Genomic DNA, 16,575 nt, shown 5'->3' with positions numbered 1-16,575 from the left:
CCCTGGGGATTTAGGAAGCTGAGGAATTTGTTATACCTCCCAATCTGCTCTTCCATTCTTTAAATCTGGCATCGTGGCACCTGCCGCCTCTATACCAAGTGAGTATCGTTCAGTCTACAACAGACTGCTGAGGCCCGAACTGTGAATTTCCTCAGATGATCGAGACAGACGGATGCTGCCCTTAGGGCTTACGTTCCAGGGGTTGGGGATAGAGACAACCCGTACGCACACCCACAGACGCGTTCTGTAACGTCGGGCAGTGCTGAGTGCTGTAGCAGAAGACAGAACGGGACGAGGGGGAGAGTGGAGAGCTGCGTTAGCAGGGGGTCAGCCCAGGCCTCCCTGAGGAAGAGACGACCAAGCAGAGACCTGAAGGGAGCAGGAGTGAGCGGGACCCCTCTCTGCTTCTCACCGCTCTCTGGCTTCTCATGGCCCCAACGTCCCATAAAGATCACGTGGAGGCCGAGAGTTGAGGCACAGGGCAGACCCTGCTTCCCACCTTCCATCTTGGCCCTCCCTACCAGGCAGGTAGGGTGCCCTCCTGGCCCCATGGGGGACCGTCAACTCTGTCACAGGATCACGCAGCATCCAAGAGCAAGGTGGACTCTGGCTAACATCAGAAGTGTCTACCCAGGCAGGCCCGGCCTGGGGACAGATCCCAGGCACAGCCCAAGGTGGTGGGGATCAAGTCTTGGGAGGACCCAATTGCACCTGGCAGCTAGGAGTCTCCCTAAGATTCCAGGAGACCTCTGGCAGGTGGCCGAGCATTACCCTGACCCTCTTCTTCCCCTCAGCAGGACAGAGTCTGAGGCACCCCCAAGACCAGCCTCCCCCAAGGTCAACAGGACCCCCCCCGACACAGCTGCCCCAATGGAGGATATGGCTCGGAGGAGTGAGTGGGCTGTGGTAGGGGAGAAGGGGACAGAGGGTGGGCAGGGAGGGGATGGGCTCCTGATCCTCTCGTGTTTTTAGGCAGCCAGGGGAAGCCAGGAATCGAGGTGGTTCAAAGTCCAGGTTTTGCCACCAGGCACTCTGCATTCAGATTCCAACTCTGGGACCTCGGGCAGGTGACTTCACCTGTCTGAGCCTCAGCTTCCTCCTCTGTAAGGGAGCACTAACTGCACTTAGCTTGTAGGGCTGTGTGGAGAATTCGGTAGTGCTGCATGGAGAGTGCCTGGCTCTAGCACACGCACATGCTCAATAAAGCCTAGCCAGCGTGAGCACTGGGGCTTTGGAGTCTAGTCCCTCAAGAGGCCCAGAGGTCACAGAGTGCAGAACGGGGAGGAATCTCCAAAGGACAATAGAGGAGGGGAGGAAGTGGGGGTGGGAAAAAACCTGGGGTCTCCTCTGAATCTCTCTGGTGCACTTACCTGTCAACTTGGCCCAAAGCCAGACAGGTGAGAAGGCCAAGGGTTCAGGTGGGGAGTCCTCACCAGGGTGACTGACATACTTGGGGGACCCTGCCCAGCCCTGGAAGCACTGGAGCTTTCCACTTGGTGTGGAGTGTAGAGCCAGGAAAAGGTGGAGCAGCTGCAGGAGCCTCTGCACCAGCAGGAGCTGGCAGGTCGCACAGGGAGCTTCCTGGAGGAGGGGGACTTCTAGCCACCTTTCCTGGATGGGGGACAAGTAGGGAGCAGCTGCAGGAGCCTCTGCACCAGCAGGAGCTGGCAGGTCACACAGGGAGCTTCCTGGAGGAGGGGGACTTCTAGCCACCTTTCCTGGATGGGGGACAAGTAGGATGTTTGCTCACCTGAGCACAGCACCACAAGTGCTCGAAGGGCTGTCGCAGCATCACCTGAGCTGGTCCTCGCATCAGCTCTGGGAGGTCGAGACTCTCATTCCATCTACCAGTGAAGAAACTGAGACCCCAGAGGGCAAGTGAGTCACCCCAAGTCCCCCAGCCGGTAGAGCTAAGGCAGAGTCCAGACCTCCTGGCACCAGGCAGCCCCTTGGCTGCCCCACAAAGTTGGAACTGTGCAGTGGGACCTTTGAGAGCTGGGGGTAGGGTAGTTCTGATGGGCTTCAGGTGTCAGCAGGGACGGGTGCATTCATTTATTCAGCAGAACATACAGACAGCCCTTCCATGCCTGTGCTAGCCAGCAGTACACAGATGGCTTCATGGGCTTACCTTCTAGTGAGGGACACAAGCAACAACCAAGTGAAATAAAAATGGACAAGATCATTTCAGAGGACAAAAAGTCTGAAGGAAACAAAACTAGAGAACGTGACAGTGACTGGGGTGGGGCATTGGGGGGGTGCTACTCTAACTAGGGTGGTCAGGGAGGACCTCTGGGGAGCGGGAAGAGCACTAAGGGAGCCTGAATGAGGAGGAGCCAGCGAGGAAACAGTGTTTGGCAGAAGGAACAGCAATACAAAGGTCCTGAGGTGGGACTAAACTTGACGGATTTACACCGGCCATGTAGATGCCTAACCTCGCCTCCCCTTTCCTTCCTCCACAGCCAAGCGCCCGGCGCCAGCCCGGCCCACCATGCCACCCCCCCAGGTCTCCAGCACCCGCTCCTCCCCTCCAGCCCCACCCCTGCCCCCTGGCTCTGGAAGCCCTGTGACCCCCCGAGCTCTGCCACGCCGTCTGGTTGGCAGCAGCCTCAGGGCCCCCACGGTGCCACCCCCATTGCCCCCCGTTCCCCCCCAGCCTGCCCGACGTCACAGCCGGCGTTCACCAGCCTCCCCCAGCCCCGCCTCCCCGGGCCCAGTCTCTTTGAGCATGCCTGCAGAGGGGGATCTGGGGGTGGCCACAGAGGAGGGAGGGGCCCCTGAGGCTGTAGGTGGGATCCCCGTGTCCCCAGCTGTCCTTCCTCAGCCCCGGCCCAGGAGCCTTGCCTCAGAGACAACTGAGCGGCAGCTCCTCCCTGACTAGCCCCCAGTGTCCCCTCCGTCCCCACTTTGTCCTCCCAGGACAGAGCCCTTGCCCCTCCCAAGTGGCAGGGTCCTCCAGCCTTTGCCCACAAGTGCCTCGGTGCCCGCTGGGTCGGCCCCCATGGCCAGGAGGGCTCAGGACAGTCCTCCACCTCCTGACCTTCTCCTCTTCCGGTCTGGGTTTGGGATTCCCTACCTGACTCCCCACTCTCTGGCAGGGTCACAGGGGAGCCACTGGAAGGAAGGAGAGGCTTGCCTGCTCCTACAGGACTTTTACTTTTCTCTTGCCAATGTATTTTTTGTAAGGCTGGTAAATAAATTATTTTGGACAAAACTGGAGCAGCTGCCCAAATGAAAGTTTTATTTTCTGTCCTCAAAATAAAGAAGCCACTTTCATAAAGGGGAAAAAATGATTTATTTGCTTCCCCCTTTTGTCCTAAAATGACAGCCAACGGTTTTAGGGCTTACTCTGTGCTCCACACGTGCTTTTCTGTGCATGATTTCCATTTAATGCTCTCCCAGTGGAGTAAATCCCTTTACCTCTTATGGGTGAGGAGACTGAGGCTCAGAAGGAAGTGACCTGCTGAGGTCACAGGGTGAGTAAGGCATGGACCTGGGATTAGGACCTAGGTCTGACTGATTCCAGAGCCCAGGCTTGTTCCTCACACCTGGGAAACTTACTTCACTTCCTGGTATCCCGGTTTCCTCACCTGTGAAATAGGATAACAGTTTCCCCACGAACGTGTTCTGAAGATCAAATGAGACTCTCCTGTAAAGACCAAAGCACCACACTTGGCACACAAAAGCGCCCAGTAAGTGTTGGCTACTGCTTCTGCTGTTCACAAGAGGCAGGGAAGGCTCCCCAAGGGAGCAGGGATGGCTCTGTCCACAAATCTTCCCTAAGGCTGCTCTGTGCCAGACCCTGAGCTAGCTCCCCAACTCATCCCTACACCCAAAGAGTTCCTGGGAACAGACAGGCAGAAATGACAATTAGGATCAATTGGGAGCCCTTATTAGGTCAGTTGGGGCGGGCCATCTAACCTAGACATATGTGTGTATGGGGGGGGTGTAGTCAAGGAAGGCTTCCTGGAAGAGGTAGTACCTAAAGGGAGTCTTTCAGGGGCAGGCCAAGTGAAAAAGATGGAGGAAAAAGAAACATTCCAGGCCAAGGAGACTACTTGTGCAAAGGCCAGAAGCAAACAGCCTGGGGCCCTGGGGAATAGAAAGGAGTTGAGCCTCAAAGGCTGGACTACAGAATACATTTCTTCCCACTTGCTCCATACATTATTGCTCCAGTTGGAGCTCCTTTGCTCCTGGGGTCAGCCAGGTCTTCAGAGCTTTCTGAGATTGGCAGACAAAATCTTCATCCCCACACTTTAAACCACTGGTTCCTCATAGGTCCCAGACCTGCAGTTACCTCCAGATCAGAAGCCCCCCTTCTCCAAGATGGGGACCCAGGCAGCTGGGTCACCCCGTCACCGCCCTGGGCAACTAGCCACTGCTGCTCTGGCTCCTTCCCTCCCCGGCCTGCTCGGTGACAGGCTACCTGGAACCCGGTGCTTCTCCACCCTGGCTTCAGAGTACAATCCCTGTAGTTTAAAAAAACCAGCCAAACAACAAAATCGCCCGGGCCCCACCCAAAACAATTAAATCAATCTCTGGGCTCCTGCTACACAACGGTGTTTTTAAAAAGCGTTTGTCAAAAGTCATCGAACTGTACTAAAGATCTACGCATCTTACTGTATGTATATTATATCACACACAAAAAATAAGTTCCCCAGGGGACTCTACTGCACAGCCAGCGTGGAGAATCACTGGTCTAGACTGAGGGCCCCGGCGCCCAAGAAGACCCCATTCGCCTTTTGCCCCATCACACCCACACGTTTCTCAGGATTTCTCTCAGAACTGGAGCGTCCCCGGTTCAGAGAGCAACGATATTTGACTCAGAGACGACCCGTCCCTTAGCATCTGTTTTCCTCCTAGCAACCAGCTCTCCCAAGCGTCTGGTTGGCTGGGGAGTGCAGGGCTCTTGGCTTCACGTTTTCCTTTTTTTTTTTTTTTTTTTTTTTTTTTTTGCTCAGCCAGTGAGCAAACCGGCCATCCCTATATGGGATCCGAACCCGGGGCCTTGGTGTTATCAGCACCGCACTCTCCCGAGTGAGCCACGGCCGACCCAGCTTCACGTTTTCTACTTCTAGCTCTTTATTGGTTAAGAAGAGCGTCAGTTTCCCAAGCTTCAACCCCTATAGGAGGTTGGTCGGAGCTGGGGCTCGGCGGCGACTGGTCCCGCAGGGCCAGGGGGCGGGGAGAAGGGCCAGGCTAGTTATTCATTGGTCCTCTCTCCTCAGTGAGAAATTCCCCCTTTCTCCAAGCTCCGTTAGCTCTCGGATTCACGCCTCTCCGAGACTCTCGCTCCCATTGGCCGCGGGCCAGAAGGGCCAGGGAAGGGGCGTCTCCAGGTGGCAGGTGGGGAGCAGGACAGATGTGAGGGAGATACCAGGGATGCTTTCGTGTCCATGTCACCCCTGGAGGGGCAACGGTAGGGTCCCGTTTGACAGGTAAGGAAACTGAGGCCCATTGTGGCTCAGGGAGATGCAGGCGGAATCCAGGTCTCTCGCCTTACAGCCCTAGCCTTTCAGAACCAGTCTCAAGGACTCCTGTCATTTTGCCCCACCTGGAAGGATTGTCGGCCCCACCCCCCGTGGGAAGATTGGAACACCATTCCCAAACACAGGATGTAGGCAAGTGTGTGGGGAGCACGGGAAGTGGCATTTGATCCGAGTTCCAGTTTCAGTTCCACGCTGTGTAATCTTTTTCAGTTACATAACCTCGGAGCATGTCTGTCTGGGTGTAAAATGGCAATGCTCACCATGCCAGTTTCAGCCAAGGGACAGAGATTAGGGTGAGTGCCTGGCATAGTAGGTGGTGGGGTGATGTAAGTTGTAGCCAGAATCCTTCCATGTTAACAGAGAATTTTATGAAGCACCTTGATGTCTGTTCTTATTTGGTTTCCAAACTATTCCAGAAATGGGAATTATTGTCCCATTTCTCAGTTAAAGAAACTGAGGGTGAAAGAGGGGAAATGAGCTGTCCGAGAGCATATAGTGAGTCAGTGATAGAGCACGGGAACCTGAACTTGGCTCTTGTGACATCCACGCCCCAGTCCAGGACAGTCTTTGCTGCTGTTATCTCAGGCATGCCCCCCAGCAGAGGAGGCAGAAGCCGATGGAGCTAGACAAGAGGAGGTAGCAGCGGCTAACTGGCAGTGATGCATATGTACTCCAGACAGTTTGTTGGGGGCAGGGACAGATCTCTGTTTGTCGGTCCCTGCTTGCCACTGGCCCAGACTGTCAGAGATACCAAATCCTGGGGGACAGGGTGGTACTGAGCAAGGTGAAGTAGACACAGGATTACAATGTACTCCAGACAGTTTGTTGGGGGCAGGGACAGATCTCTGTTTGTTGGTCCCTGCTTGCCACTGGCCCAGACTGTCATAGATACCAAATCCTGGGGGACAGGGTGGTACTGAGCAAGGTGAAGTAGACACAGGATTACAATGGCGTGATGAGGAGGGTCTAGTGCCAGGGAGATCTGGGAAGGCTTCCTGGAGGAGGGATGTTGCAGAGCAGGGTGATAATGAGCAAGGAAACAAAGATACAGTGTTACGATGGGGTGGCAGGGAGGGAATCTATAGTTTTAGACCTGTCTTGGCTCTGCTGCAGACCTACTTGCTATGTGATCATTTCAGCCTCAGTTTCCCCAAAAATCCGAGGTGAGGGCTCTGGTTAGGCCTCTCAGTTGCGCAGCTCCCGCCCGCATAGGCCATGCTATGAAAAGTGAATTTTTCCCTGGAGGCTTCAAAGCTTAGGTTAAGGCTGTGGGTTAAGAGGTTCCCCAGGGCGGGTGGTGCCAGGAGTTGGGGAGAGACCAGGCCTTGTCTGCACCTGCCTCACAGTCCTCTGCGTGAACCCAGACCCCTGTGGTCTCAGTACACACCTGGCTATGCCCATGCACTCTGCTGCCCTCCCACAGCCTAGAGGGGGAGGCAGAGGCTTATTAACAAATACAGCGCTGCTGCCACGTTTGTGCACACTGAGTGATGCAGCTTTGAAACAGTGATATAAAAATACTAACAAAAGTCCCATAGTGGGTAAAATCTGAAATAATGCAGATTGCCCACTCCTAACTCCCGCTCCCCTGCCATCATGGGCCCCTATGTTGTGTGTTTGCCTTGTTGTCACATGCCAGCCGCTTGAGCTGGTAAAGAGAAATGTCCACTGTCTTAGGAATATGTCATCATCATGACATGCGACAGCCTCGGATTCAGAATGTTAAGTGGTATAATGTGGTCTGAGAGACACACTCATAGACTCCCCTAGTAGGGTGCTCGGTCCCCCAAGGTAGGCATCTTCGTTGTGCTGACTGCTCTATCCCCAGTGTCTGGCATATAGCTGGGCCTCAGTAGATACCAGCTGAATGAATGAAGTGGGATGTAGGGGGCCGGAGAGTGATCTCTTCCGTCCTGGTGGGAAAGGAAGGAGCTCACAGAGCTGGGGCTACTCTTGAGCTGAGAAAAACACTTCGGGGTGACTCAGTGGAGCCCCTCCTGTCCTGGAAGGGATCCTTAACCAAGGGGCAAAATGGCTTTTATTCCTTACTGAGTTCTTAAGAAAACAAGCAGGCAAGTTCTAGGTCACATGTCCCAGAGAACCTCCCAGTGGTGTTGCTCTGGGGCGACCTGGAAGCCTGAGTTCTGGCCTCTCTCTGCCTTGATTCTGTGACACTGGGGAAGTGCCTCTGCTTTATCTGGGTGCCGCAAGGCTGAGGACTCCTGCTGCCTCCGCCTGTCTTCCCCTTCTGTGCCTTTGGCTTAACTAAGTGGAGTGTTGTCGGGTGTGACAAGGGAGATAGGAGGTCCAGAGCATTTGGAGTCAGACCACTGGCACTGAGATGCATGTTTAATAGCTGGAGGAGCCTTGATTTATACCAGTTATGATTTCTGTGGTGCAAATACTTCCATTATGGCTAATTTCAGGCTACTAGTGTGAAGTCCCTGAACGTGGAGCTGGGAAGAGTGTACAGCAGCCACCATTATACAGTCTTTCCACCGGTACAGATGTACACAACCACAAGAGCACAGACAATAGTAAAATGTGGTACTTAGGAAATGATGAACTTTAAGAACGTATTTGTTTTAAACATAATTCATTCCATTGAAAATTCATAAGTTGACTTGTAATAGTAGCTTCCTTTAACAATCAGCTCACAAAATTCCTGAAAATGCAACCATCGACACTCCCGAGCCCATACAAACTGGCCCAGCACCCAACTGGGTCAGTCAGACCCCCCAAATGCAAACTCCTTTGCTCCACTTATGAAGCTGTGGAACCCTGAGCGAATTACTTAATGTCTCTTAGCCTAAGCTTACTCATCTATGAAATGGGCTTTCATGAGCAGCCAGCACAGCCCTGGAAGTTTAGAATGTGCTTAGTAAATGGTGATTATCATCATCGTCTTTTGTTCAGAGACATTAGTGTGAAGGCAGAATGTTCTGGCACAAAGATGTGCCTGTGGGACAGGCACAGTGGACTCATTGTGTAGGACGGGATGGTACTGAGCTGTGAGACAGGACTGTCATTTTCTAAACAGTCCTCTTATTGTTACACACTTGGGCACATTCCACAATTTGCTTGTTGTAGTTACTGTAGCCACAGACTTCTTCAAGCATGTAGCTTTTTGTCTCCAGTTGGAATTCTCTTCTTGTGATCACTTTCCCAGCCAAGGCTGACTGGGTCAGAGGTGTGAACATTTCTGTGCCCTGCTGTGTTTCAAAAGGGCTGTGCCAGTTTCCAATGCCAGGAGCATGAATTCTTGTAGCAGTAACCCAACTGCTGTTTGCTAAGTGCTTTTCCATTTGCAAAGCACTTGCTGCTGTGATGCCCACCACCTGTGGAGGTAGGTGTTACTTGGATCACTCTTTTGCAAAGGGCCCAGGGAAACTCAGAGAGGTTGACTGGCTTGCACGAAGGTGTGGACAATGCAAAGATTACTCAGCCCAAATATTAAGAGCAATGAGAAGCCCAAAGGGACTGCACCAAGAAAACTCCCTCAAGAAGGGAGAAACAAGGTGCAGCCCCCAGTCGGTATTTGCTTCAGCTTTTATTGTAAAGACAAGGAAATGCAAGAGAAGAAACAACATAATCATTTATCAAAGGAATGAAAAGAAATTGGCTATGGGGCAATCTCTGGAAAACATCTTGAGAAACAAAGGAAAGGGAGTAAAGCTGGATAAGAAATGACCTTAATGTTCTTATCTAATCTAGCAGAACATCCTTGAAGATCTTTGCTTTGCTAAGGGCTTTTGCCCTTTGAACAATCCCTGTTCTGCCTCAAATCTCTTATCTACACTAAAGGCTTTTGCCCTGTGTAAGTTCCCTGGTCTTTCTCAATATTAACATTCCTACACATCTCCACATGAAGGCACACAGCTGCCAGGGTGAAATAGTGAACCTCAGGCAGGACTGTCTGAGCCAGGCCACTTACATGCTGTGGCTTGTTCATTCCTTACAGTACCCACGTGAGATAAGTGCCATTGATTTCCTCACACTAGGCTGGCTGGTTAGCTCAGCTGATTAGAGCACGGCCTTAGAACACCAAGGTCACAAGTTTGGATCCCCATACTGATCAGCTGCCAAAAAATAAGTGTGTGTATATATATATATTCCCCATATTAGAGATGGGAAAACTGAGGCAGAGAGATTAACTAGCCTGCCCAAGAATGGTGAGAGAGAGTCTGAATGCAGGTGTCTTGTTGCAGTACACTAAGACTTGGAAACAGGCCTTTGACTCATTTCAGTGCCTAATTTTAGCATGTGCCAAGCGGCCTCCCTGGGATTCCAGTTTCAGGGCCCCAGTGCCATCCTTGCTGCCCTCCTACTGACTGAGTCTCCCGTCTCCCCGCAGGCACTGGGAGCCTGGCTGCTGCAGTGGAGACAGCCTCGGGACGCCAGGCCCTGGTGGTGGGCAAGCCCAGTCCCTACATGTTCGAGTGCATCACAGAGCACTTCAGCGTGGACCCTGCCCACACACTCATGGTGGGTGACCGCCTGGACCCCGGTGCCATCCTTGCTGCCCTCCTACTGACTGAGTCTCCCATCTCCCCGCAGGCACTGGGAGCCTGGCTGCTGCAGTGGAGACAGCCTCGGGACGCCAGGCCCTGGTGGTGGGCAAGCCCAGTCCCTACATGTTCGAGTGCATCACAGAGCACTTCAGCGTGGACCCTGCCCACACACTCATGGTGGGTGACCGCCTGGAGACCGACATCCTCTTTGGCCACCGCTGCGGCATGACCACTGTGCTCACGCTCACGGGTGTCTCCCGCCTAGAGGAGGCCCAGGCCTACCTGGCAGCCAGCCAGCATGACCTCGTGCCCCACTACTATGTGGAGAGCATCGCAGACTTGATAGAGGGGTTGGAGGGCTGAGCTCACCAACTGCAGCCGCAGCCCCAGCCCTACCCTGCTCCCTGATCCATAGGTGGAGGCAATGGGTCATGAGCCATGTTCAGTGCCGCCAGCTCCCTGGCCCTGGTTTCTGCAGGGAAGCTGCAGGGACCCAGGGAAGGTTTGAGGGCCCTCACAACTCCCTTCCAGCAGTGGTTGGGTACTCTTTGCAGTCCCAGAAGCTCATTGGTTCACTCTGGCCTGACCCAGCCAGGTGGCCTTATTTCCTACCCTGACACCTCCCCTCCTTGAAATCTGGGCCCTTATGCCAACTGAAGATCTCTCCCAACCCTGAGCACTTAACCCCTTCCACCTCTCTGGGGCTTCTAGGGCTCTACCTGCCCCTCGGGTCCTGGCCCTTGGGTTTCTCTTGACCAGTGAAGATCTCTCCCAACCCTGAGCACTTAACCCCTTCCACCTCCCTGGGGCTTCTAGGGCTCTACCTGCCCCTCGGGTCCTGGCCCTTGGGTTTCTCTTGACCAGTCAGAGGACTAAGTACCCACAGCCCATTAGTGTCCTGAGTGGACCAATCCAAAGCCTAATTGATAGTGACTCATTGATGTTGGGTCTTGAGTGCTCCAATTAGGAGCCTAGGTAACAATGACCCTTTCATATCCTAGAGACTGAGTGGACCAATTAGAAGACCCTTGCATGTCCCAGGTCCTGAGTGGACCCCTCAGGACACCAAGTAATAATGACCCATTGGCCTCTTAGATCCTGAATGGAATAATCCAGAAGTCTGAGAGACAGTGGCCTCTTGACAATCTGGGTCTGAGTGGACCAGCCAGGGGGTCCAGATGTCAGTTGATAAATCAGGGTGCAAGTTCCGAAGACACACCTTCTCCACAAAGATCCCATAGGCCATTCAGTGGCTCTGGGGCTTCTGTGGCCAGGAGCCCCACTTTCCCCTGGTCGTGATACCCATCCAGTGTTGACGGTGGCCACAGCTTGGAAGGGGGGGCTTTTGTGTCCCCCTGTGCAGTCAGTGTTTGCTGTGCCACCTCTCTCCCATGCCCACTCCCAGCTATTTATTTATTATTGTGTGCCAGTGACAGTGGGGGTAGGGCTGAGCCTTCCCCACCACCTCGACCCCTGTTGTAACCAATCCTCCCGTACTTAATAAAGTGCGAGTGGGAGTGTTTACTTGTGTTTGAGTCTGTGGCTGGGGAGGAAGGAGGATCCCCTGCCTGAGCCTGCTGTCCCTGGAAATGGTACCTGTGTGAAGTGTTCCATCCCAGTTCAAGTGTTCTCTGGACAGTAATACCTGACTCAATAACACTTCATACATCTCTCAATCTGTTTACTGATTTGTTTTAGTCCTTTGAAACACTAGTTTGCATTACTCACCCCATTTTACAACTCAGGAAACAGGACCAGAAGTGTGATATCATCTTACCCAAGGGCGCACAGCTGGAGGGTGTGGTCACCTTAAGCAGGATTTGAACTTGTGTTGGCTGACTCCAGGAGGCTGCAGCCCCCTCTCTGGAGAGACTGAGAGGGAGACAGGAAGGTGGAGGATGAGGGTCTCACCTTCAGGGAGCTCAGGTGAGATGCTCTTTGAGGTACCTGTCATGCCTGAGATGCTGCTGATGAAGGTCCTGCTGGCCCCACACTCCTGGGGGTATGTGTGTTTCTCTCGTGGCTACATCCCCAGTGCCTCATGAGAACAAGAGCTCAGCTGTGAGCTGGCTAATGGGCAGTCCAGAGAGGCCTAGAGAGGCAGAGTGGAGAGGTGCAGTGACTGCTCCAGGCCTGTCCCTGATTTACTTGTCATTTGAACTTGCACAAGCTCCTTCCTGCTCAGCTTCAGGTTCCTCACTAGCGAAGTGAAGGTGGAACTTTGAAGTTGGGGAGATCCTCTCCTGAGTGCTTCTTCGTGGGAAGAGGGAGAGCTTCATGGAGCACAGCTGCATCCTGAAGTCAGAGCAAATGTAGTACGTTCCTGGAGACTTCTGGCTGTGACACACTCAGCTCAACCTGGCTAAGGCATAAAGGGATCTATTGGCTGCCACTGTGAGGTGGTCCAGCACTCTCCAGGCGCATGCCTCATGGTTCTGCTGCCTCTCAGGGTGAGGGTGCCTCTCACCCATCCAACAGCCCAGGGCAGATTCTTGCTGCCCTGGCTCAGGTCACATTTCCATCTGGAAATCTGTACCCAAGGGGTTGGAACACAGCTATTGGCCAGCCTGGGTCATGTGCCCCTCCCTGCCCCACCCCCCAGCAGGGAAGTGCTTGTCTCCTTAGCCCCACTCTGGACCTAACAGCCATTCCATACCTTCTTGACAACAGAATCTGATTTCCTTCAGAGCAGCACATGGAGGCATGTAAATCAGGTGGAGGAGAGATCCTAAACCCAAGCAGTGAATGTTGGTTAGTTTAGAGCTTGAGTCTACACCATTCGTGGTTATTTAATTCCTCCTGGTCAGTGACTGGCTTAGATGTGGACATCTGATATACTTCTAACCAATGAGACATGAAGGGAGGTCTGCTGGGAGCTTCTGGGAATGTTTATCTCACATTCATTCATTCATTTAATTAATTTAATTAATTTATTTATTTGGCAGCTGGCCAGTACTGGGATCTGAACCCATGACTTTGGTGTTACCAGCACCACTCTCTCCCAAGTGAGCTAACCGGCCAGCCACCTCACTTATAAAATGGGGGAGGGACTCACTCTGGGCTTCAGTGTGGTGCTGGAAGCTGTTGCAGCCATTCTGTGATCATGAGATGTGACCCAGCATGTGACTCTGCTTTGTGACCCTGCTGTAGGTGACAGAGCAGAAAAATGGGAAAAACTTGCTGGGGCTGTTCCCTCCAACTTTTAATTTAGGAAAGCTTCAAATCAACAGAAAATGTGCAAGAATGATACAATGAACACCCATATGTCCTTCACCTCGACTCACCAGTTGTTAATATTTGCCTAATTTGCTTATTTTCTCTTTATATATATTTACATTTTTTAACTGAACCATTTGAAAGTATGTTCCAGACATTAACACAGTTCACCCAAAACTCTTCAGCTTGTACCTCCTAAAAGCAAGACAGTCTACATAGCCAAAACTCAGGATTACAGGAGAACCCAGATCTTTAATGATTTCATTGAGTCACTGAATTAACCTGCCATGGAAACCCCCTAGCACCGGAATTCTTGTTATGTAATTTTAATTTTAAAGTAATTTCCTTAATTTTAAAGTAATTTCCATTGAGTTTTCTGTTACTTGCAGCCAAAAAACCTCCTGATAACAGACTTCAGACACATCATAGGAACCATTAAAATTCACCCACATCCCACTTTAAATATATATTTATTTTTCAAAGTATTTTTATACTTTTGTTTTAGGCATTATTTGGCTACCAGGATCTAATTTCAGGCTGACTGACCTCTAGGGAAACACTGTCCAAGTAAGAAAATCCAATCTACAAAGTTGTTTTTGAATGTAATGGAAGTACTCAAGTTAATATTTCATTAAGTTTGAGCATAGTAAACAATTTATTAATTTCATGTTTGCAGTTTTAGTACTTTTGCATGAATACATTTCTTTTCTTCAATTCTCAAATATTTTCTAAGCTCTTAAAAAGCTCTTAGCTTCCGGGCCAGCCCGTGGCTCACTCGGGAGAGTGTGGTGCTGATAACACCAAGGCCATGGGTTCAGATCCCATATAGGGATGGCCGGTTAGCTCACTGGGTGAGCGTGGTGCTGACAACACCAAGTCAAGGGTTAAGATCCCCTTACCGGTCATCTTTTAAAAAAAAAAAAACTCTTAGCACTCTTAGCTTCCTGAGAGTCTATAATTATTTCAAAATAAAATGTTTAAAAAATTTTAAAGGCTCAGGCCTGAGCCCTGGAGGGCTAATGAATAAAAGGGTTGGGGCCCCACCCAGACTTCATGAGAGAAGGGAGATTCCCCAAAGGACGGCTGGGCCTCTAATCAGGAGGCAAGTAGACACCAGGTGGGAAGGCAAAGGGCCAGAAGTCCACCGTGTGGGGGGCAGTGGCTAGCTGGACAGGTAGAACAGCGTGAGCAGGGGCAGGGAGGTGAGAATGGGTGAGCAGGTTGGAAAAGTGCCTGAGGTTGGTGTTACCAGTGTCCAAGTTCGGCTGCTGTCCACTGAGAAACAAGGACTCATTGGTCCCAAATGTTGGTGTGAGGTAGGAGACTTTACTATCAGGCCTGGGAGACAGACTGAAAACTGTCTCAGAGCTTTAGGTTTGGGTGGGGGTGTTATATAAAATAAAAGGACAAAGGAAGAAGTGTATTGAAAAATGCCACAAGAGGGCCGGCCCGTGGCTCACTCGGGAGAGTGCGGTGCTGATAACACCAAGGCCACAGGTTCGGATCCCTATATAGGGATGGCCGGTTAGCTCACTTGTGAGAGCGTGCTGCTGACAACACCAAGTCAAGGGTTAAGATCTCCTTACTGGTCATCTTTAAAAAAAAAAAAAAAAATGCCACAAGGATAGGGTTGGCAACTACGTGCAGATCAGCAAGTTTTTTTTTTTTTTTTTTTTTTTTGCTGACGAGCACAGGAATTGAACCCTGGACCAGATATTAAGTCTTAATATCTGTCCTTATGCTCAGTCCTGTGAAGCCTGCAGTCAGACTTCTTGGCTCTGACTTTATCTCCTTCCCAGAACATCTGAAACTTCAAACAAGACTGTTAGTTTTGCAAGTTACTGAGTTATGGCCTTCCTTTTATACTCCTACAAACTGCAGAGACTGTCCGTTGTTCAAGCAGGATTCTTTTCTCACCATTAAGCTCTAACCTGGCTGCCCTTATGCTAAGCTAATTATTTGTGGTGCTCTATCATTGGGAGACATCCCCCACCACCACCATCACTAGTCCCTATTACCCTTAAGGGAGCAGGAGAGAAAAGATAGCTTTCAAAGCCCAGGTATCCAGGACCACAGTGGTCTTTCCTTGGCTCAGCAGATGAAAGGGCTTTGGCCCTAGCTCCTGTGTGACCTTGATCAAGTGGCCACCCTCTCTGGGTGGTTTGTTTGTCATTAAACTGTATCGTTCATTAAGTGAGGGAGCAGGACAGGCATGGTATCTTGTAGGACTGTAGAGCTAGCTCTGACCACTGCCCCACTTCCCCAGCTGAGGCAACCAGATTAGCAGAGGGGTGTAGATGGCGCCTCTGTGGGCCTGGCTGCCCTCCCCACCCACTGGGGGAGGCATCAGGGCAGGGTAGGAGCCGGCAGGCTGGGAAGGGCAGTGCCGGCCTGGATCTCCTGTCTGGACAAGCTCATTTGTCATGGCAGCAGCCAAGGTCCAGCCTGTAGGATGGAGGAATTCCAGAGAGCTCACTACCTCTGCTGCAGGACAGTGAGTGGGGAGGAGAAGCCCTGGGGTAGGTAGCCTTGGCCTTGGGGGGCACAGGTGGGAACACTAGCATTGAGCCCCTCCTTGCACATTGCTTCAAGCAGCTGGCAAATGCTAACATCATTCCCACCTTCCAGGACCAGAAACAGGTTCAGAGAAGCCAAGGATCTCAGCTACAGTAGCAGTCAGGCAGCCCCAAATCAGAACCTGCCTCTTCCCCGGATTCTGTTTTTTGGTGGCTGGCCAGTACAAGGATCCGAATCTTGACCCTGGTGTTATAACACTGTGCTTCTAACCAACTGAACTAACCGTCCAGGCTCTCTTCCCCAGACTCTAACTGCAGCTTCGTTTCCCGGTACAGGAGTTCAACCCACTTGGCAGACACAAAGTAGGTAAGGGGAGGTGAAGAAGAAACGAGACAATGTAGGGAGGCAGGGCACCAGGCACATGGCCTGGAGGTACATGGGCACCACCACTACAAGGACCTGAGGACTTGGCGCGGAGGGGTGCACCCTGTCCCTGCACCCCAGCCCCAAGAAACTACTTCCTGTTATGGAGGACATGAACCTGGAGAGATTCCCCACCCCAGCCTCCCAAAGGTGCTGCAATGACCCCAGGAAGGTAAACTCAGCCTGGGAAAAGAGACAAGAGGGAGATTAAAACCTTCTGAGTCTCCATGAAAAAAATAATCATCTGGGCCGGCCCGTGGCTCACTCGGGAGAGTGCGGTGCTGATAACACCAAGGCCACGGGTTCGGATCCTATATAGGGATGACCGGTTAGCTCACTGGCTGAGCGTGGTGCTGACAACACCAAGTCAAGGGTTGAGATCCCCTTACCGGTCATCTTAAAAAAAAAAAAAAAAAAAAAAA

General features: G+C 51.9%; 1 protein-coding gene across 1 annotated transcript in view; it reads left to right on the top strand.

The window, feature by feature from the left end:
- The window catches only part of SH3BP1 (SH3-domain binding protein 1), a 15,309-nt gene extending 12,321 nt beyond the window's left edge, over window positions 1-2,988 (top strand). Inside the window, exons 17-18 of the mRNA XM_008569759.1 lie at window positions 798-892; window positions 2,460-2,988. Of these exons, the coding sequence (XP_008567981.1) occupies window positions 798-892; window positions 2,460-2,878 (514 nt within the window). The 3' untranslated portion in view covers window positions 2,879-2,988. The remainder of the gene's footprint in view (window positions 1-797; window positions 893-2,459) is intronic.
- Window positions 2,989-16,575: the final 13,587 nt, after the last annotated feature.

Source organism: Galeopterus variegatus, unplaced genomic scaffold (assembly GCF_000696425.1).
Source record: "Galeopterus variegatus unplaced genomic scaffold, G_variegatus-3.0.2 Scaffold527, whole genome shotgun sequence".
In the NCBI taxonomy this organism is placed as follows: domain Eukaryota; kingdom Metazoa; phylum Chordata; class Mammalia; order Dermoptera; family Cynocephalidae; genus Galeopterus; species Galeopterus variegatus.
Note: the sequence above shows the minus strand (reverse complement) of the source record. Positions and strands in the feature narration are given on the sequence as shown.